General features: G+C 42.2%; 1 protein-coding gene across 1 annotated transcript in view; it reads left to right on the forward strand.

Annotated features, from left to right (window-relative positions):
* The window catches only part of Iars2 (isoleucyl-tRNA synthetase 2, mitochondrial), a 41734-nt gene that overhangs the window by 1712 nt on the left and 17847 nt on the right, over positions 1 to 22175 (forward strand). The window contains exons 2-12 of the mRNA XM_040737391.1: positions 11 to 133; positions 3171 to 3330; positions 7349 to 7497; positions 7972 to 8021; positions 8107 to 8216; positions 8298 to 8388; positions 8695 to 8810; positions 10199 to 10368; positions 11658 to 11748; positions 12277 to 12428; positions 13687 to 13847. Coding sequence (XP_040593325.1) covers positions 11 to 133; positions 3171 to 3330; positions 7349 to 7497; positions 7972 to 8021; positions 8107 to 8216; positions 8298 to 8388; positions 8695 to 8810; positions 10199 to 10368; positions 11658 to 11748; positions 12277 to 12428; positions 13687 to 13847 — 1373 coding nt within the window. The remainder of the gene's footprint in view (positions 1 to 10; positions 134 to 3170; positions 3331 to 7348; positions 7498 to 7971; positions 8022 to 8106; positions 8217 to 8297; positions 8389 to 8694; positions 8811 to 10198; positions 10369 to 11657; positions 11749 to 12276; positions 12429 to 13686; positions 13848 to 22175) is intronic.

Below are 22175 nucleotides of genomic sequence, written 5' to 3' on the forward strand. Positions count from 1 at the left end.
TCTTAAACAGAAATGTGGGTTTTCAGAACTTTATTCCTGGCAAAGAGAAAGAAAAGCAAAGACAGAATTTTGTCTTCATGATGGACCTCCTTATGCAAATGGTGACCCTCATGTTGGGCATGCTTTAAACAAGGTAATTACAATTTAGGTTATGAAGTGGGAAATAAACACTCTGCAAGAGCGCTTATTCTACTTGTATGGTAATCATGTAAAGTTACTTTGGCATATGCAAATAAATGAATGTTAACAAATTTACTTATGCTGGAGATGAAACTTATGGTCCTGTTTGTGCTAGGTAAGTATTGCTGGGAGCTACATCCTGATGTGTGTGTGTGTGTGTGTGTGTGTGTGTGTGTGTGTGTGTGTGTGTGTGTGTGTGGTGGGGGGTCTGTGGATGTAACACACGGTAGACATGCTCCTGTTACTGCCTCCTATCCCTACTGTAGCCCACACTGAATACATTAGTAGCAATACACAGTTCTGATGCTGCATGAACATTAACATTGCCGGGCTTTCAGTTTTTTGTTATTTTACACTTAAATTCCACTTTATTCATTACTTCCTGTTTATGTGTCAGGAATTATTCTGTACTCCAGGTAGTGAAAAAATAGTCACATCTCTTCCTTACACTCTACCCGGGGAAGGTAGATTAGTGAGATGTGTGGCACACTGGACACTGGAGGGAACAAACTGGAAAGGAGAGATAATAGGGAGAGTCACTGCTAAGGCTCAGTTTCTAAATCCTATTTTATTTTATGGGCGTGAGTGCTTTGCCTGTGCGTACTTGCCTGATGCCTGCAGAGGCCAGAAGAAAGCTCGCAGATGCCCTGGAACTGGAGTAAAGCTGGTTGTGAGCTACCATGTGGGTGCCTGGCTTCTCTGGAAGAGCAGTCAGTGCTTGTAACAGCCAAGCCGTTTCTCCAGCCCTGGAGCTGTAATTTTAATAAATGGATTTGGCATGGCTCTTTAACATAATTGAGAGCAAGCGAGAGCCCAGTGTGCTGCTGTTGGCCTGCATTCCGACGATTGGTAGTTGAAATAGTAGGATCAGTGAACATTTGAGGCCAGTCTAGGACTAGAGTTAAAACCTATCACAAAAACAGATAAACGTGTATTTGAGTTGTGCAAGTGTGTGTGTGTATGATTTCCTAACATACTGTTAAAAACAAAAGAGACTTCCATATGACTTTAATTTTTGTTTGTTTGGTTTTGGCTCTGGAGGTCAAGGCCAAGGTGCTGCTTATATGAAGCACTAGACCTCCAAGCTACACTCCAAAAGATTTTCTATTATTGATCAGATTCTCCTTTGTGACAGATGTACTGTATCAGTACTGTATCTTTTACAGTTGACACTGTTTTAACTGTTCTCTTGTTTTTCTTTTTTAATTATTGCTGCCTTATAAGCTTGTTTTTCTTTAATTATTGCTGCCTTCTAAGCTACAGCTATCCTGTTCAGCAACTGCTACTTAGAGGTTACCAGCAGCAGCTAGGCTGCAAGAGCTGAACCCTGAGGGACTTTTGCTCCCTCAGGCACCAATTCTTTCAAGCTATTAAGGAAACTTATGAAACCTCTGTCCCACTAAAGAACTCAAGATTCAAAGGTTGAGGGTAGATTCCTGCTTCCCAGAGAGGCTAAATAGCAAGCAGCTCACCTAGCTCACCCCTTCGGATCTCCCAAGAAATCCTTATGCTCATCCTCACCCCTCCTTATAAACCCTTCTCCACCTGGCTTCTCCCTTCGACTTCCTGTCAGCTAGTTGCTGACCCAGCCTCCTGACCACAGGTAAATTTTATTTAATCAAACACATCTTTGCATCATTTAACAAATGTTCCAGAGCACAAACAAGTAGCACACCTTAAAATAATATTCTCCAATAGTGTTGTACTTTTGTTTGAGACAGAATCTCTTTAGTAGCTTGAGCTGGCCTCAGACTCATGATCCTTCTCGGGAATACTGCTATTACACACGTGCAACACTAACCCAGTATATCCGCAAAATTGATAAGCTCATTGTATTTAAAATTATGCCTACTTGTGTTTTAAAATGTGTTGACTTATTTGCATGTGGGAGGGCACGACTCCCACAGTGTGTACCTGGGAGTCAGAACAGCTTGAGGGAGTCCGTTCTCCCCTTCCATGGAGCTGGAAAGGCTGGAGTCAGTGCCTTGTGAATCAAGCATACAGGATTGATTCCAGAAATGCAAAACTACCTCCTCTGTGCCTGCCTGGAACCCTGTCAAAGGCATGGGGAGTCTCTGGGGATTTGTCTTGTTCCTCCTCCTCCTCCTCCTCCTCCTCCTCAGGCAGTGTGATCTCACTACTTTCTTCTGCCTAGTGTGCATTTCCCAGGTGACAAAAATCACACACACACACACACACACACACACACACACACACACTCATACTCTTATCTATGCTACATGCCTCTTTATTCTTTTGTTGTGAGACAAGGTCTCACTCAGTGTGTAGGTTAGTCTTCGTCCCTCCAGCTCATGCAGGCCTTGAACTTGGGATCCTCCTGCTTTAGCAAACTGTGGCCTACATAGAAGCAGTGACTGATTACAGATCTGTGCCCTCCAGACTAGCTGGTAGCACATTTTTAAAAAAGTCTGCCTGCTTGTTTCTAAAACGATCACAGAAGGGTAATTGGGTTGCTCACGTGCCTGCTTATGAGGCCTGCTGCTTAGTGAGGGCCTTGATAGTACAAAATAGTCGAGCATGAGATTCCCTCTATGCGGTGCAGTGCCAGTTCTGCAGGAGTCTGCTTCTCGGCAAGCATGAATGACGTGTGTTACACTGTTAGTTTTTCCTTAAGCAAAATCAAAATGTCTGCCTGACTTACTTACATTCTGGAGGGTAGAAGGTCAAATATTTTTTTAAAAGGTAGAATGAACTGACACTCTCCCCCCAGTTTGACAAAGAATGAAATTTAGGGCATAGTGGTTTTCGTGTATAATTTTCTTACTTGATTTTTCCCCCTTGATAGTATTAATATTATGAAATTCAAATATCTGTCATTTCTGTATAAGTATCACACATCAATTAGTAGATTTAATCAGTCATTTTATAGAAATTCTTTAACTCTGACTTTATGCTTTAAAATGGTATTTTTAAAGTCAAATTATGAGCTGTGTGATTTCTGGATGGTGGTTGCGCTTTCATCCCTACAGATTTTGAAAGACATTGCCAATCGATACCATATGATGAGAGGCTCCAAAGTGCATTTTGTGCCTGGCTGGGATTGTCACGGGTTGCCCATTGAGACAAAAGTGCTATCGGAGCTTGGTGTAGATGCTCAGACCCTTTCAGCCATGGAAATCAGAGAGAAAGGTAAACTCCATCTTCATTTTACAGTGATACTATAAGTGCTTGACCTCCTTCTAAACGCAGGGCTCTGCCTGTAGCAGATCTTTCTTGTCTGACTTTCTTTAGCCTGCCAACCCCCACATAATGGCATGGATGTAAGCATGAGTTTTCTGGTCTTGACAGGTCCTGCAGCCCTTGTCCCGTAGCCACATCAGCCCCAAATGAACACTCGGAGACTTATGTTAATTGTAATCTGTTGGCCGATGACTAGGACTTCTTATTGGCCAGCTCTGTCTTAATTATTAAGCTGTTTCTATTAATCTATGTATTGCCATGAGGCTTTGGCTTACCTGGTAATGCCCGGCATGGTGTTACTCCTCCAGCAGCATTACAACTCTGTCCAGGAGGCTCACTCTGCCTACCTTTCCAAGAATCCTTCTCCTCTCCTAGACCCACTTATCTTGCTGCCAACAATGTTTTATTCATTAACCAGTAATACAAACATATACAGAAGGACACCTCCATCATCTCCTCTTTTCTGTCTAAATAAAAAGAGATGTTTTAACTTTAACATATTAAAATTATATATAACAAAACAGTTATTAAACAAGAACTATATTTACAATATTTAACTTGTTAACATTTGGAAAGAAAATATTCTATCATCCTATTTTTGTGAGTCTAAAGTCTTACATGTAACTTATCTTGTATCATAACTAAGGAAAACCATAACTATAACTATCTGTCTTCAGCTCCATCAAAGACCACAGAAGGATAGTATATAAACTCTAGAGTTGACAGAGACATCTCACTACCTGGACAGTCACCTGACATTCTTCTGTAATGTTGGGGGCATCCATCTTCAGCCTACAGGCCACAGTGTATCTGGCAGACTTCTCAGTGAAGTAGGAAATTTGAAACTGTACACCTGCATTGCAAGTTTGTCATTCACTTTTCTCTGTGTCCTGGAGAATGTCTGGCAGACTCTTCAGTGAAGCAGGAATCATGAAGGACTGTTCATCTTTGACAGATTCAGCAGTCAGTTTCCTTTGGGTCCTGCATGTCCACCTTATGCAGCATACAGTCAAACAGTTCAGGCAAGAACAGTTTCTTGCTCAGATGGCTATTTCTGCCATGTTGAAGGCAAACTCCATAATGAATTTCTTCCATGCCCATCTTCCTGTTTGAAGTAGTTGGTGTTGCCAGGAGCAGTTGTGTCTCACTGTCATGAAAAACCCTAAACCATTTTAAATGCCATGTTCTGTAGGTCTTTGAAAGGTTTGAAGAATATCTATCCATCTCAAGTATATTTAAGTTTTGACTATTATAGGTGACTATATATAATCTGTATTTAGTTACACATTATATTTTTTTAAAGATTTATTCATTAGTTATACAGTGTTCTGCCTGAATGTATCCCCTCAGGTCAGAAGAGGACACCAGATCTGATTACAGATGGTTGTGGGCCACCATGTGGTTGCTGGGAATTGAACTCAGGACCTCTGGTAGAACAGCCAGTATTCTTATCCTCTGAGCCATCTCTCCAGCCCTACACATTACATTTTTAAAAGATCTGTAATAACACAATACCTGAACAAGAGGAGAAATATACATATAACAAAATTGGCCTTAAATCAAATGAAAATCCATTCCAATACAAAATATTCATTTCTATATCCTACTCCCCTTTTTTCCTTTAAAAAGAGATTGGTTGTGATCCTTAATCATTTATAAACAACCATGTTTAAATGAAAACAAACACTTATAAACATTTTTGGAATTTTGGCCATTGTTCTTTCTAAACTACTTCCTGCTGTTTGGGTACACTGTCATGGGGATCATGAGAAAACCAAAACGTCTCCAAATCCTGTCTGTAGTAGTCTGTGAGACTGCATCAGTTCAGCTGTTTTGGATGCTGGATCAGCTGGGTCACTGCTTCAGGGGATCTTGCTTCATCAAACCATATTAGTCTGGAAGGAACCCACAGCTTTTCATTTTCTGTGGAAACAAAATAAAAAGAACTTCTTTTCCCAAGTAACCTGACGTTATACTTAAATTAGAAGTCAAAGCATTTTCAACATAAATAAGTAGGATTAATCCAGCAGCATTTATAATCAAGTGTATTTTAGTAATTGTAACTCTTTCCTCAGCAATCAAAAAATTCAAAGACAACACAATAACATACAGTATCTAGACTCTATGTATTTTCCATCTTTACATGACTTTTTTATTACTCTATTCCTTTTCCTTTTATTTGTTCATTTTCTGAGACAGGGTTTCTCTGTACTTTTGCCCATCCTGGAATTCACTCTGTATATCAGGCTGACTTTGAAATTGAAGGAATCTGCTTGCCTCTGCCTTCTGAGGGCTGGGATTAAAGGTGTGAGCCACCAATGCCCAGGTCCTCTATTCCTTTTTTAACCATTATACTTTTTCCTTTTCCCTCTCAAGCGTATGTATTTTTTGTTTTTTGTTGTATTTTGTTTTTTGTTTGTTTGTTTGTTTTTATGAGACAGGGTTTCTCTGTATTGTTTTGGAGGCTATCGGTCCAGCCCGGCCTCGAACTCACAGAGATCCGCCTGGCTCTGCCTCCCGAGTGCTGGGATTAAAGGCATGCGCCACCACCGCCCGGCTGCCTATGTATTTTTTTAAACATACTGTAAGTTTCTTTTTCTGACCATGGGTCTTAATCTGCTAAACAACATTGTTAGGATTAAAGAAGATGTTTAACTGCTGCCTTTCCAACATGGCAGGCCTAAGTTTACCACCAGCACTGGGAGCTATGCTCACTGCCTCGACTCTTAACCGTTTATGAGTAAAAGCTAAGTCTGCCATGCAGCATGCTGGTCACTGCTGCCGCCAGCTTCTCGTGCACACCATTCTTGTTGGTAGCGGGGCCTCTTAAAAGAGCCCTGCATTGTTTACTTTTGTTTGTTGTTTTCCTTATGCTGAGTCAGGAAACCTCCCTCAAAGGAGCCGTGTGAGTCTCTGCTTGTCTCTAGCAAAACAGCCGCAAAACAGCCCACTGGAGAAAATGCTGCTACCAAGAAGCTGTGCTTGTCTCTGTTCTTTTGTTCCTAAAATCCCTTTTTTAAGCTTTTGTCAGGTTCTACATGGAAATTGGTACCATTTTTTATGAATGGTTCTTCCTGCCATCACTGGAGTGTCAAAATTAAAGGCATGAGCTTACCACTGCCCAGCAAAATTGCAGTTAATTAAAAAGTCCTATGCTTTGAATACTTTCAAATAATCTTCCTACTAAGGATTTTTCATGGGCTGGGCAATGGTGGTGTGCACCTTTAATCCCAGCACTTGGGAGGCAGAGGTAGGTGGATCTCTGAGGTTGAAGCCAACCTGGTCTTCAGAGCTAGTTCCAGGACAGCTAGGGCTGTTAACACAGAGAAACCCTGTCTTGAAAAAACAAACAAAAAACCCAGTGAGTTTTTCATGGGTCTGGGTATGAGCTCAGTAGAAAGAGTGCTTGTCTGGTGTGCATGAGGCCCTGTGTTCCATGTCCAGCACTGCAGGTACCAGCAGTGATAGTAGTATATTTCTGTGCTCCTGGCTTTAGAGGATCAAAAATTGCAACAGTGACTTGGAGGCTAGCCCAGGGAAACAAGAGTTTTTCTGTCTAACTATGTATAACACCTTCACCTAGAGAAGCATGTAACAGGTCATGTTTAAGAATATGAAAAGTTAGCCGGGCATTGGTGGTTCCTGCCTTTAGTCCCAGCACTTGGGAGGCAGAGGCAGCTGGATCTCTGTGAGTTCAAGGGCAACCTGGTCTACAAAGTGAATTCCATGACAGCCAGAGCTATAACACAGAGAAACCCTGTCTTGAAAAACATAACAAGATGAAACAAAACAAAAACAATATAAAAAGTCAGCCTGGTGGCTTATACTCATAATCCTGTCATTTGGTAGTCTGAGGCAGGCGAGTGCTATGAGTTTGGGGTCAGTCTGAAGTCTGAGCTATATAATGAGCTTAGGCCAAGCTGGGTCTCTCAAAGGCTTTTTCTTTTTCTTCCTTTATCTTTTCTAGCTAGATCATTTGCTAAGGCAGCCATTGAGAAGCAAAAATCTGCATTTGCTCGTTGGGGAGTGATGGCAGATTGGAATAACTGCTACTATACATTTGATGGAAAGTATGAAGCCAAACAGCTGAGGCTATTTTACCAAATGTATGATAAGGTAATGAAGTAATTTTTTTCTTCCCAGTGTATTAAAGTACATGTCACAAAGATTTCAGCCTCTGTTGTCCTAATTACTTTTCCTTTGCTGTGTTGAAACACCATGATCAAAAGCAAACTTGGGGAGCAAAGAGTTTGACTTATGTGTCTCCATCACAATCCATTGAGGGAAGCCAAAGCAGGGGCCTGTGGCAGGGACTGAAGCAGAGGCTGTGGAGGATGCTGCCTACTGTCTGCTTCCCTGGGGTTTGTCAGCTTTTTTCTTAGATAACCCAGGACTCCCTGCCCTGGAGTGGTACTGCCCACAGTGGACTGGACCCTTCTATATCCACTGCTAATCAAGAAAATGCCTTATAGACCTGCCTACAGGCCAATCTGGAAGAGGCAGTTTCTCAGTTAATATTCTGTCTTTCCAGATCTATGTCAGGTTGACAAAAAGCAACCAGCACAAATGTCCTATTTTTGTCTTTTATAGGGCTTGGTTTATCGATCTTACAAACCAGTATTTTGGTCTCCCTCATCAAGGTATGTATGTATTCTCTGGTAATTAGAAAGTTGGAAACATGTATGAAGCTTCCACGTGTTTATGTATGATCCTTTAACATCTTAGGACTGCGCTGGCCGAAGCAGAACTGGAGTACAATCCTGAGCACGTCAGTCGATCGATATATGTAAGATTCCCTCTCTTGCAACCTCCTCCTAAGCTGGCATCTCTCATAGGTAGGTTCAGCCAGAGCTTGCGTTTGTTCGTGTTATGGAATTACTATAGCTGCTAACATATTTACGACTCTACTCCCACAGATGGCTCATCCCCTGTTAGCTTTTTAATCTGGACCACCCAGCCCTGGACGATTCCTGCCAACCAGGCTGTTTGCTATATGCCAGATGCAAAGTAGGTAGTTGATTATATCTTTATTCACAAATAGGATTCATGTTAAATTTATTTCACTCTTATGACCCTTTTAAAACCTAGTGTATTATCACTTGTTTACGTTTATGTGGCTGTTACTACACTCTAGAATAGAGGATCCATTTGAAGACCTTTCAGCTGTTTTGCGAAAGTGAAATAAATGTGAGGTCTGGAGTGCTCTCTAAACTGCTCTCTGACCCTGAAGTTCATTTCTCTAAAGTGATATCGTTTAACTGTGGATGTCTTTCTTCATTGTGGGTGATTTACTTGAACTTCATTCATCTTCAGGTATGCTGTTGTGAAATGTTCCTCTTCAGGGGACATCTACATTCTGGCTGAAGATAAAATATCACCTGTTGCTTCTGCCTTGGAAACAACATTTGAAGTTATTTCAACGTTTTCAGGTGAGGATTTATAGATGTTGTCCAACTATCAGTCACTAAAATACCTTTGTGAATTGAAGCAGACATGGCATCCATGTTTCTAAGGAAGTTAATAAAGAAGTTTACGAAGTTTATTTGAGACAGAATCTTACTATGCAGACCAGACTAGCCTCAAACTAACTGCCTTTGCCTCTCAAGTGCTGGCATTAAAGGTGTGGACCACCATGACTGTTGTCAAAGGCAATACTTCTGTCAGAAGAATCTTTTGTGAGTAATAATTTGGGACTTCAACACGTGACTAATGTTATATAACTGTGGAAGATAATTAAAATTACTTGCAATCCATAGAGATGATAATGTCTTGCGTTTCTGGCTAAAAAGCAATCTTATAGTAAATATAATTTAAGAAAATAGAATGACCACTTAGCTAAAGAAGAAAACCTCTTACGTTCCTCATTTAGGTGTAAGATGATTAGAAGGATAAACACACAACCCTATCAGAATAAAAAAGGGGAAGTAAGAGGCAGACAAGGAGCTGGGGTTTTAAGATCACTGGTCCTCAGTGGTGCAGTAGGTGAGCTAGAGAAACCCAGTCTGTACCTTTTTCTTGAGGGCTTGCTCAGTAAGCCTGGAGTTGCTCGGTGAGTGCGTCACTACTGGTTACACGCCAGCTCCCTTTTATGTTCATTCCAACACAGGGCCTTGTTGGGTTTGCTTGGGCTCAGTTTGATTGTGTATTTGCTGTAAGAGACACCAGCAGATAACTAGTAGTATTTTTAACTTTGATTGTGAGGCAGTATCGTGTTTAAGTGTGTATCCTAATAGTGGTGCTCTCAGTAGGGGCTGTAACTGTCTGCATTCTAGAGCTTCATGGACATCAATCAGAGGGAGGCAGGCCAGTTCTGAGTGCAGCAGTCTTGTACTCGGTTTCATCCTATTGGAGATCTGTGTAGTCGGGCAGAGCACTTGCCTCACGTGTGCCAGGCCTCAGGTTTCATTCCCAGAAGAAGGAAGTAAGGATGCTGAGTGTAGCAGTGCACAGCTATTACCCCAGCAGTTGATTGGCAGAAGCAAGAGCATCGGCTGTGCAAGGTCATCCCCAGCTGTGTGGTGACCCTGAGATCAGCCCGAACTCTGTGAGATCCTCTCTCTCTGTCTCTCTCTGTCTCTGTCTGTCTGTCTGTCTGTCTGTCTGTCTGTCTGTCTCTCTCTCTCTCTCTCTCTCTCTCTCTCTCTCTCTCTCTCTCTCTCTCTCACACTCTCACACACACACACACACACACACACACACACACAAGATTTGATGATGGTTGATCCCAGGACATCATACACAGAAAGAATATTCTACCACTCGGCTGTAGCCTAGCCCTTCATGTAAAACATTGCTTAATCGTTTTCTTGACCTGCAGGTGTGGATCTGGAAGGTGGTTCTTGTAGTCACCCGTTAATTCCCGATAAAGTGTCTCCTCTTTTACCTGCCACTCACGTGACCATGGCCAAAGGAACGGGATTGGTTCACACAGCCCCAGCTCACGGTATGGAAGATTACAGCGTAGCGTCCCAGCACAACCTCCCTATGGTACTGTTCCTCTTTTTTCCTTTTAATTATTCACTTTGCAGAAAGAACATGATTACTCCTAACTAACATCTTTGTTTCTTGGTAATAACAATTCTTGTCATCATAGTTAAATTGTGAAATGATTACGTTTATGCAACATCCTAAAACATTATTAATCCACACTAAGAAAGTTCCCAGAATTAGCACAAAATCTGAACAGAATTAGACCTGAAGAATATACAGTATTGCACAAAGGCACTTTAAAAATATGCACTGGCCATGTTTAATTGTGTGTCACTTTATTGTACTTTGGAGATGTGCAGCTTTTACTCATTGACAGTTTGGGCAAACTTGTGTTGAGCAAGTCCAGCATAATTGTTTTAAAAAAAAGTTATTTATTTTACATGTGTGGATTTTTTTTGTTTGTTTGCTTTTTTGCATGCATGTATGTCTGTGTGCCTGGTACCCTTGGATGCCAGAAGGGGGCATTGGATTCCCTGGAACTGGAGTTATAGATGGTTGTTAGCCACCAGATGGGCCAGACCATTTTTCTAACAACTCACATGACCCTTAACAGTTTTAGTAAAAAGTGTTTTGTAATTGAGATAGGTACATTTTTCAAAACACACTGCTTATGCACACTTGGTGGCCTATGTGTAGCTTAGGCTCAATTCTTTTTTTTTCTTTGTTTTTTTTTGTTTTTTTTTGTTTTTTTTTTTGGAGACAGGGTTTCTCTGTGACTTTGGAGGCTGTCCTGGAACTCACTTTGTAGACCAGGCTGGCCTCGAACTCACAGAGATCCGCCTGCCTCTGCCTCCCGAGTGCTGGGATTAAAGGCGTGCGCCACCAACGCCCGGCTACCAGGGTACTCTTGAGCCACATAGGTACATTGCTTTCACACCCTGAACAATGGCAAGTAGATGTCATTAAGCAATTAGAGGGCTGGTGGAACTTTACCCTTTCCAAACTCCTAAGCTCATTTACACACTTAGCAACTTTTCCATTTGATTAAGAAGGGCATGCAAAGAACCATATACTTGGCCAGTGGTCTGTATGTGAGAGGTGCCGGTTAAAAGTGTTTTAGAATACTTGTACTTTCCAGTATGAAACTTTAGGCATGTGCTTTAGTGATACATTTTGTCTTTGGTGGTTTAAATATGCAAAATTCAGGAATCTCTATTGACTGAGGAAGAAAGAAAGCCCAGATTTTTAAAGTAGAGAACAGGTAGACTGTCATGAGATGCTTTAAAGACATGTGGCATACGGTAAAGTGTCTCAATGCTTTAACTGCTCAATGTGGTCCATTGCAGGACTGTCTAGTAGATGAAGACGGAGTGTTCACTGATGCTGCAGGCCCTGAACTTGAGAACAAGGCTGTACTTGAAGAGGGAACAGATGTTGGTAGGTGTCATCTGTTGATAGCCTAGGATGTTTCTGGAAGGGACCAACAACAGGACCCCTCATCTTTTCAGTCAAACCCCAAGCTTCAAGTCAGACGGACCCTCATCTGGTTAGCCACATGGTTCACAATGCAGCCTAGGGCCTACTGTCTTTTGTGTATCAGATGTGTTCTAGTTGTCCAGGCAAATATAGACAGTTACGAAGTAATGGTTTTTGGTGGGAGGTGTTACAGAGGTCGTCAGCATATTGCTTTTGTGAAGGGTAGAAATCAAGCTTGGGTAGATGCTGCCTGTGAATCAGGCATTCCCTGCCCTTTCAGTAAGCTCTGCAAACAGCTGATCAGGTGGAGGCCTTCAGTCTTGACTTGTCCTTCCGCGTTCATGGGCTGGCTGACTCAGGTGTGTGGTGCTGTGTCTCTCCTCTTGCACACCTGGGACAGGCCACTCTCATCAGCCCCTGTGCCCAGCCCCAGCCCCTCCCAGAGGCCCCAGAATACTTGTAAGCTATGTCTGATGGGATTGTTTTAAGTCATAAAGATGCTCCAGACTGCAAAGCGTTTGTTGAAAGAGGAGAAGGTGGTGCACAGCTATCCCTGTGACTGGAGAACCAAGAAGCCTGTGGTGATTCGGGCCAGCAAGCAGTGGTTTGTCAACATCAAGGACATCAAGGCTACAGCTAAGGTGGGAAAGGCCTCCTGCTCTGAGGTTTGGGGTGGTCATTTTCACAGTAAAATGGGGGCTGCGTGTGTGTGTGTGTGTGTGTGTGTGTGATGGGGGTTTCATGAGAGTAGAATCATGATTTAGTATGAATTACTTTCCTAAAATTGTATACTTTTAGTCATGAAAAGATCCCATACATGATTCCTTCATTATACATGTGTAAAACTAAGGTTTAAAGAGGTTAAGTGACTCATCTGGCCACTGTTTGTCCACTGTCTTAAAAGTAGGGTAGGCTGAGCAGCCCTCAGTTAGCGTTGTGTAACCTCCTAGCATATCAGTTCTGTCCTCTTCATCCACCTCAGGACAGCAGTGCCTGCCGAAGCCAGCACGTCAGCGTCCACAGCTGTGCCTGCCACTCTCCCTTGTCATACACATTTAGTGAAGTTTTGTGCCCTCTGTTTCCTGGAAATTAAGGCTGCTAAAAAGAAGGAAGCAAAACAAAATTTTGATCCATTTAAAAATTTGTTGTGGTGCACACACACACACACACACACACACACACACACTTTTAAGTGTTGCTATGCATTAACTAGTTTTATAATTGATGTTGCAGGTTTTCAAGCTCTTTCATTTAATATACCTGGCCATGTATGTTTTCACATGCGTTGATGCATATTCTAAAAACAGCTGATTCTATTGAATGAAAAGTTCCAATGTGTATTCAGTAGCCAGGCTGAACACAGATTTTGCTTGGCAGTTTGCAGCTGCAGTCCTGATGTAACTAGCCAGTTCATTCATTGGCTTGATAAGTAAGGTCCTTGTCAGAGCTGCGTGCAGAAGTTCCTTCTTTTTAAACTTCTATAAAGTGGGCATGTGACACGTTGTTTTGTTTTATTTTTCATTTCTGTAAGTGGCAAGTCTGTTTTTTGTTGTTTGCTTATTTGCATGATTTTTTTGAGACCTCATTTTATAACTTCTGCCAAGCATTCACTATGTAGGCCAGGCTAGCCTCAAAATTATGGCAGGCCTCCTGCCTTAGCCTCCTAAGTGCTGGATTCCAGCTGTGTGTCAGTTCATATTTCCATCTGCCTGCTCTTGGCAGTGGTGAAATCCCTGTCTGTTTGAACTCTCTGCTTTTGTTATTTGCCTGTGGTTGGAGCAGAAGGGATATGAATGGCTGCCCATATTCAGAAAGAAGAACTGTATTAGGAGAAGTCAGGATAGTTTTTAAAAATTGGTTCTGCTTCTCCCACTTGACCTGAGGATGAATGAATTGCAGGAGTTGTTAAAAACAGTGAAGTTCATTCCCGGAGCGGCGATGAATAGCATGGTTGACATGCTGGACAGGCGGCCATACTGGTGCATATCAAGGCAAAGAGCTTGGGGTGTTCCAATCCCTGTGTTTCATCATAAGACAAAAGATGAATATTTGATCAACAGGTACTTCTTTTCTGTTGTTTATTGTTTGTGTTTTCTTGGACAAATAATTCGCTCCATTAAGAATTCTGTGTTGGTGTTCCTTTACTCTGGTTCTGAGATGGTCTTTGACTATGAAGTCCAGGCTGACCTCAAATGCCTGGGCCCAAGGAACTGTGCTTCCTCTACCTTCTGAACAGCTGGATTACAGATGTGTGCCACCATAGTCATCTCCCCTTTATCTCTTTCTGTCTTACACCTAGCACTGGCTGGTCTGCTGCAGTCTCCAGCCCATAGTAGTCCTGCCTCCCCTTCCTAGTGCTGGGATTGTAGGCATGTTCCAGCTTCCCTGGAACGGTTACATTGTTGCTGGACTGAGTGACCCAGAAGTTAGGACGGTTGGGGACTGGGGCGGGATTATAAATTAAGGCCTAGAGTAGAAAGTACAGAAAAGAGTGAGAAGAGGCGTAGGCAGTCAGCAGGTGCGTGCTCCCTGTTTTAGTGAACTGATGAGGTCATTTCTGTGCTGTTGTAGCTGTCAGCTGTTTTGTTTGTTCTTTCCTCCATGCCCTGTGTGTGTGTGTGTGAGAGAGAGGGGGGGGGAGAGAGAGAGAGAGAGAGAGAGAGAGAGAGAGAGAGAGAGAGAGAGAGAGAGAGAGAGAGAATGCATGTTGGGATTCAGTCTGCGCCTCCACACCCAGCTTCTTGTTGCTGTTTTAACATAGGTGGAAAGGGCAATAGTCATCATTTCTTTTTTTTTTTTTTTTCTTTTTTGGTTTTTCAAGACAGGGTTTCTCTGTATTGTTTTTGGAGGCTGTACTGGAACTCGCTCTGTAGACCAAGCTGGCCTTGAACTCACAGAGATCCACCTGCCTCTGCCTCCCGAGTGCTGGGATTAAAGGCGTGCGCCACCAATGCCCAGCTCATCATTTCTACTAGGAATTTATTCTAGGTTTTCATTTTCTTAGGATGCTTTGGCTTAATTGGTTAATGAGACTTTACTAAATTCTGTTATAGGGTATGTTTTAGCATCAGTGATGTCGGCTGTGCTTGTTTTGTTAGTTGCTGATCTAGTGTGGAGTTTGAGGGACAGAGGCACAAGTGATGGGTGCTTGTGAGACTGTAGGCACAGGTGGGGCAGCCCGGGCTTGGGATTTCTTGGCATTGGAGATGGTCTGCTTTTGTGTTTACTATGATTGTATGTCCTTAGCAGTATCTTACTAAATGCACGTATTGTAGACGTTTTAAGTTATATTGATTTAAGTTGCTTTTTTAAATTAATTTTTATTTAAGTTGAAAACAGTCTTATTTTACATACCAATCCCAGTTCCCTCTCCCTCCATCCTCTCACTCCCTCACCATCCCCCCTCTCCACCCCCATCCATTCTTCAGAGAGGGTGAGGCTTCCCATGGGGGATCATCAAAGTCTGTCACATCATTTGGGGCAGGACCTAGACCCACCCCCGTGTATTTACGCTGAGATAGTATCCCTTTATGCGGAATGTGTCCCCATAGCCCATTCGTGCACTAGGGATAAATACTGGTTCCACTGCCAGAGGCTCCATAGTCTGCCCAGGCCTCCTAACTGACACCCACATTCAGGGAGCCTGGTTTGGTCTTGTGCTGGTTCCCCAGCTGTCAGACTGGGACTGTGAGCTCCTACTTGCTCAGGTCAGCTGTTTTTGTGGATTCCCCTGCATGGTCTTGACCCCTTTGCTCATTACTCCTCCCTCTCTACAACTGGATTCCAGGAGTTTGGCTTAAGCTGCTTTTTAAAAAGTCTCCTATGATCATGTAAGGGATAGGCTTGTTGCTGTTTAATACGTCTGTGCTGGGAATTGTATCAAGGCCCTGCCCATGTTACAGCTGAGCTACACTTGGAGCCCTGGCAGTTGCCGTTTGCTTTTATATTTTCTGATGGGGAAGCTCTTGGTGTCTCTTGTGTACATGGTTTTTTTGTTTTGTTTGTTTTACTTTGCTCTCATATCCTGTGGAACTTGGTTCAAAGAGAACAAGAGCATTGGCCTTGGACAGATGTAGGACAGTTTGCTCACCAGCTTCATTCACAGAGGGGGTAGCATTTCAGCTGAACATGGGAAAGAGTGTTCTGCAGGAGTCGGGTGGGCAGGACACAGGACACAGCGTGCGTGGGAACCACACTGACTCCAGGGTTGTGAGAGGCAGGAAGTAAGGGCAGACGCTCACTAGGACTAGCTTCGACGGACTGGAAAGAATCTTAAATAACATGTTAAGGATTTTAAACTCCGAAGTAGACACAAGAAGTATTTCAGGATAAGCAACTAGAGGCTGGATTGTAAGACTGTTTGATTATTGTTAAAGGTTCAAGTTACCTTGATCCTGCCGGGTATTGCTGCTGTGTGGTTCTTATAGAACTTACAGTCTGGTCAGTTACATTCCACTACTATCTTAGCACAATGTTGAGAAGGAAAGTGATTATAGTCGAAATAAACTAAACTTAAAAGCCACTGTTGTTACTCAGTCCTCAGTTATTAGAATGCAAGACTTCCAGGGCATTGCCTTGAAGTTACTGAAGAGGGATGAATATATATTATTAAAATGAAAAGGTAGAACAAGTTTGTTTTTTGTTTGGGTTAAGGGGACTGATTGAACCTAGGCCCTTTCAGATGTTAAACACACACTGTACCACTGAGCTGAACCCAGACTTCAGCAACACATACTGTACCACTGAGCTGTACCCGGACTTCAGCAAACTGGTGGAACTATTATTTTAAAGTAAAAATTTAGTTAGATTGGGCAGTCTGCAAGTTAAGTGAAATGAATGTGAGCTTTGTCAGACACAGAGACACGTTCACACTGGCAACATCTCTGTTTAATTTTGTCAACAATGATCTGTGGCAGAACTGTTTGGAGAGTGTTAGATGATTGCTGTTTTTATGTAGCAGAGACATACAGAATATTGGCCTACAGAATGACAGACATACTCAGCCATACTGTCTGTCAATTCATAGGTCATCTTCCTGTACACCAGTTCACGATGAGAACTTTCATTGTCTTCCATGGTTGGGGCCTTCTGGTGACATAGCACTTGAATTTTAAGACATTTATATTCTTAATTATTTGTTGGAAAATAGAATGAAGGTTATCGGTTTTCCTTTTTAATCAAATAAGATCAAGAACCCAGAAATTTTTGTCCTTCCTTTCTGACATCTGTAGCAGGTTGGTGGCCATCAAGAGTAACAGCTTCTCCACTGGAAGGCAGTCCACAGTCCACATGGAGTTGCTGTTACATGTGATGACTCCATGACATTCGTCAGAGAATCCCTTTTGTTCTAAAACATGTAGTTAGTGTGCATGATTCTGAGGATCCCTTTTGTTCTAAAACATGTAGTTAGTGTGCATGATTCTGAGGATCCCTTTGTTCTGAAACATGTAGTTAGTGTGTATGATTCTGAGGATCCCTTTGTTCTGAAACATGTAGTTAGTGTGCATGATTCTGAGGATCCCATTGTTCTAAAACAGGAAGTTAGTGCGTATGATTCTGAGGATCCCTTTGTTCTGAAACATGTAGTTAGTGTGTATGATGCCAGGCAAGCACTCTACACTCCTCGTGAAGTGTGTGGGTGATGGAGGTGGGAGTGGTGGCAGTTTGGGGTCAAGATCTAGCCTGTTCCTTGCAGTCCTGCCTCAGCTTCCTGAGAGCTGGGACCCAGGGTGAGCAGTACCAGGCCTGACTCTCCTGCTCCTTTGACAAAAGTCTTCTCATTACCTCTAAACACATTTGTTTTGCAAAAGAAAACCTTGGTTTATTCATGTTCTAAATAAGTTTAAAGACTGGCAGATTTCAGACTCTGGACTTGACCTCTGACTGTTAATTCATTTATAGTTTATGCTTGCTTCTTTTCTCTCAAGACTAGTTCTACTTTTGGTATTAATATCATTGGGCATTTTCTGAAATCTGTAATATAATCCCTGTATAATTTAGGTAGAAAACAAATATTTTTAACCTAAAATGGATAAATTTAGAAACATTGGCCACCTAGGGAAGACAAGAAGCTATTGATGTAATTTCTCTTATTTCAGGTGTGTGTTGTCACCCAACACTGTTGACTTAGGCAACTTGGAGCCAACGTGTGGAAACCTGTAGACCTTATGTTTGTGAAATAAAGAAAGCATTCTAAGTCACTTCCTTCTGCCTTTCTAGCTGGGTATAGAAGGGAATAGAAAACAGGCTCTTCTCTCTGAAGCGCCGATGTGTTCTTAGTCACATGTAGTAAGCAGACAGGAACACTTAGCCTCTCACATGTAGTAAGCAGACAGGAACACTTAGCCTCTCACATGTAGTAAGCAGACAGGAACACTTACTTAGCCTCTCACATGTAGTAAGCAGACAGGAACACTTAGCCTCTCACATGTAGTAAGCAGACAGGAACACTTTAGCCTCTCACATGTAGTAAGCAGACAGGAACACTTACTTAGCCTCTCACCTCGCTCTTCTGTGAGCTTCCAGCAGGGATCTTGTCCTTTTGCTTATAAGGAGAAGACAGAAGGAATGAGATGACAGCAGTGGCTCCTCTTACCTGGAAGCCCTCGGTGCTGCCTGCTCCCAGCTAAATACTGAGAGCTCAGCTCAGTGATTGGCTGCTCCGGGAGCTGCTCCCACTTGCAGGGTTTCCGTGGTGGAAACTGAAGCAGGAACATGTACTGTGTCAGCGAAGGTCTTTGAGTCAAGTACAAAGTTTTATTATGGTCTGACTTATTGCTCTGTGAAAGACAGCATTAGAATGGAAACAGAGTACAGCGATAAGTGGTTTCACTCACTTTTATCAGCAGTAATTTAGACTGATTTTTAGGTCATAAGTCAACTGTGTGTTCAAGGCTAGGACATTAATAATAAAATAAAGGAATTCTTTAATTTACAAGGAAAAAGTTTAGATTCCACCCCAAAGAACATAATAATATCACAGGGGAATTCTTAAGAAATTCTTGTAAAATATTTGAAAGCATGATCTCATTATAAATCATCATGATCTCATGCTCTCATTATTCATTATAAAAATTCCATTTGTAAGTATTTATCAAAAGAAATAAGACTCATGAATTCTGTACAAAGATATGTATGAAAAATGTCCAGCTTAGCTGTTTGTCAAGACTACAAAAGAAGACAGGGCTAGAGGTATAGCTCAGTGGTCCAGCCTAGCACTCATGATGCCATACGTTCAAATCCCAGCATCCCGCAAATGCACACAGATGAACTTTAGGTCACGTATGGAGGAGTGGTCCCAGAGACTTTTCAGGTGGTACCTTTGCTCTTCATGGTTGCCTGGGTCCCCACTTAATGAAAATCTAGTGAGCAGACCTGCCCAGCACGTGGCTTTATCTAGGTGGGCTTTTGTTGTTGTTGATTTTTAGTGGTTTCCTGAGGCACGGACTCTGTAGCTCAGCTGTGCACGAGCCCAGTGGCCCAGTCTGCCTCCTGGGTGTGGAGTTGCTGGTCCATGCAGAGTGCGGATGGCATGGGAAAACTTCTGCTTGTGACAATAGTGCTGTGCCATTGAACTTTGAGTTCAGATGGGAAGGCCTTTGTTAATCTACTTTCAAAAATTAGTTTTAAAATTCAATTAACTGCCGGGCATTGGTGGCACACGCCTTTAATCCCAGCACTCGGGAGGCAGAGGCAGGCGGATCTCTGTGAGTGCGAGGCCAGGCTGGTCTACGGAGTGAGTTCCAGGACAGCCTCCAAAACAATACAGAGAAACCCTGTCTCGAAAAAAACAAAACAAAACAAAAAATTCAATTAACTTTTTTAACTGACAAAATTATATACACTGGTATATATATAACATGGACTCTCAAAATACATAGGTATGTTGTATTAATATATACTTGTTTGGTTTCCTTTATTATGTTAATTCTAGAGTTGATTTTATTTTGTTTTAAAATTTAAGTCATTTGTTTGTCCAGAATCTCAGGGCAGTCCTGAATTTAGAGCAGGAGGCTTAGCAAGGTGTAAGTGCTCTTTAGCACATGGTGTGAAGCCGGGAGCACACCCTCTCTGGGGGAGCGCACCCTCTCCTCTCTGGGGGAGCGCACCCTCTCCTCTCTGGGGGAGCACACCCTCTCTGGGGGAGCGCACCTCTCCTCTCTGGGGAGCACACCCTCTCCTCTCTGGGGTAGCGCACCCTCTCCTCTCTGGGGTAGCATACCCTCTCCTCTCTGGGGGAGCACACCTTCAGGGAAGCCTGCCTTCTCAGCCAGTATAGCACCTTTGGCTGCATTGAGAACAGTTTTCTTTGTTTCAGGTTCCTTAGAACCTGGGATAAAGAACAAAACTAGGCTCTTTCCTTGGACTTACATAGATTAATTTGGCAATTTTTTGGGAAGAAGTATGTGTGTGTATGTATGCATAATATATGCATGTGTGTATTTGTGGTCCTAGGCCATGCTCATGCTAGGCCAGTGTTCTTCCACTGACCTACACACCTACCTTTTCTGTTTTGTGTGCTTGCTACTTGGTTAGTCCTTGGAGCTCATGTTGACCTTGAACTTGATTCTCCTGCTATATCCTCTTGAGGTGTTGAAGTGACAGGTGCATACCACCGGGCCATGCTTGAAGCTAGATTTTCTTCATTGATCAACATTACATTTGTTGTTGTGCCATTTGTAAAATATTACTAAAGAAAACAGAAAAATAAAACTAAGCAAGCACCCTTTCTCACTGGACACCAGACCTTGAAAGTCTAAAATAAGGGTTTCATGCTCTTCAAATGAACTGTGCGTAAAATGCACAAGTGCTTATTATTCAGGCGGCTGAGGCTGGAGGATTGTGAGACCAGCCTAATCTATATGGTGACAGTGCAAATAAGGAAGGAGATAGGGTGCACTGGACAAAAACTAAATAAAGCAAGATTGTATTTCTTCTTCTCTTAAAACCTGGTTACATATGTAAGTGAATTTTCAATATTTTTATGAGGAAATGTTTCAGTTAAAGGAACTTCATTTTGGTGTGTAAGGTGTTTGAACTTAGGATTTATGGTTGATTTAATAAGATACAGATAGCAGATTTAACATCCGTTTTTGTTTATAGACTCAGCAAAGTACTTAGTGTAACTAAATAAACACTTAAACTACAGTTTTTTTAAAAGATTTATTTATTTATTACATATACACCAGATTGAATTGTAGATGGTTGTCAGCCACCATGTGGTTGCTGGGAATTGAACTCAGGACCTCTGGAAGAGCAGTCAGTGCTCTTAACCTCTGAGCCATCTCTCCAGCCCTAAACTACAGTTTTAAAGTATTGTTGAGTATCTGCTATTTAAACAGTCCATTGCGGTTGGATTTGTTGTTATAAAGTGGATGTGAGATATGTCATGTGATCTACTCACTTTACTTTAGTAAGACTTTCTTTTTAAATAAATAAATCATAATCTTCTTACAGCTTTTCATAGAAACTGAAGCTCAGGAAAACGCCATATTTTACTCTTGCTATTAGCCAACAAGGCAGATAGAGCGTGGTCTTTGGACTCTGCCTGCTCTGTCAATACACTAATCTCTGGAGACTCCCTCCTCCCAGGCTGCCTTCGACCTCCGTTCGAAGCCTCCTCTGCCTGGGCAGTCCGAGCCCTTTGTCACTGCTTAGCTGCTCTAGAGAACAGGGTGTGAGTTCAGCCAGGGGCTTGTGTGACAGGGTGTGGGACAAAGGAGCGGTAACAGCCTGAGCCTGTTAGACAACATACTTCCAAGGCCTGGCTCCAGCTGTTTAGTCACTTACTTAGGGGTTTATGAGATCAAGACCCAGAGCAGTCAGCTCTCAAGAGCTCTCATTTGCAGGACGTGAGCGTGTAGGAAAGACAGACCCCATGGCATTCATTGGATGGTATTGGTCCTGCCTGATTTGTTAAGTTAGTATGAACTGTGAACAGTTTCCTTTCCCTTCTATATTGCTTTTTATGTTTATTGCAGACGTAGTTAACAGTCTTCATTGCTTTCCTAAACTTAGCAGTCTAATGGTAACATGAAAAGCGCAAATGAGACTCATCTCTCGACTCTTTCTTTTTTAAGGGAAAAATGCATAATTGGAATGAACAGCATGCCCACTATAAGTATGTACATATTTGAATGTGCTTTGCTAGTATTCTGTGTTCTTTGGAGCATTAAGTTATTCAGATTTTTCTATGACCGTGTGTTCATACTTTGTTAACTGATAAAGTGTTCTATGTAAACTATATAAAAGACTAATATATAACTAAGTATTATTGTCTTATAACTAGTTATCGCATCAAGTTTTTATAGTGTCATAGGGAAAGCTTATCTTCACTGTTAAAGTCCATCCATCCAAAGTGAACGTCTGTCCCAGCAATCCGGTTTTGT

This window comes from Mesocricetus auratus, unplaced genomic scaffold, assembly GCF_017639785.1.
Source record: "Mesocricetus auratus isolate SY011 unplaced genomic scaffold, BCM_Maur_2.0 Super-Scaffold_100676, whole genome shotgun sequence".
In the NCBI taxonomy this organism is placed as follows: Eukaryota; Metazoa; Chordata; class Mammalia; order Rodentia; family Cricetidae; genus Mesocricetus; species Mesocricetus auratus.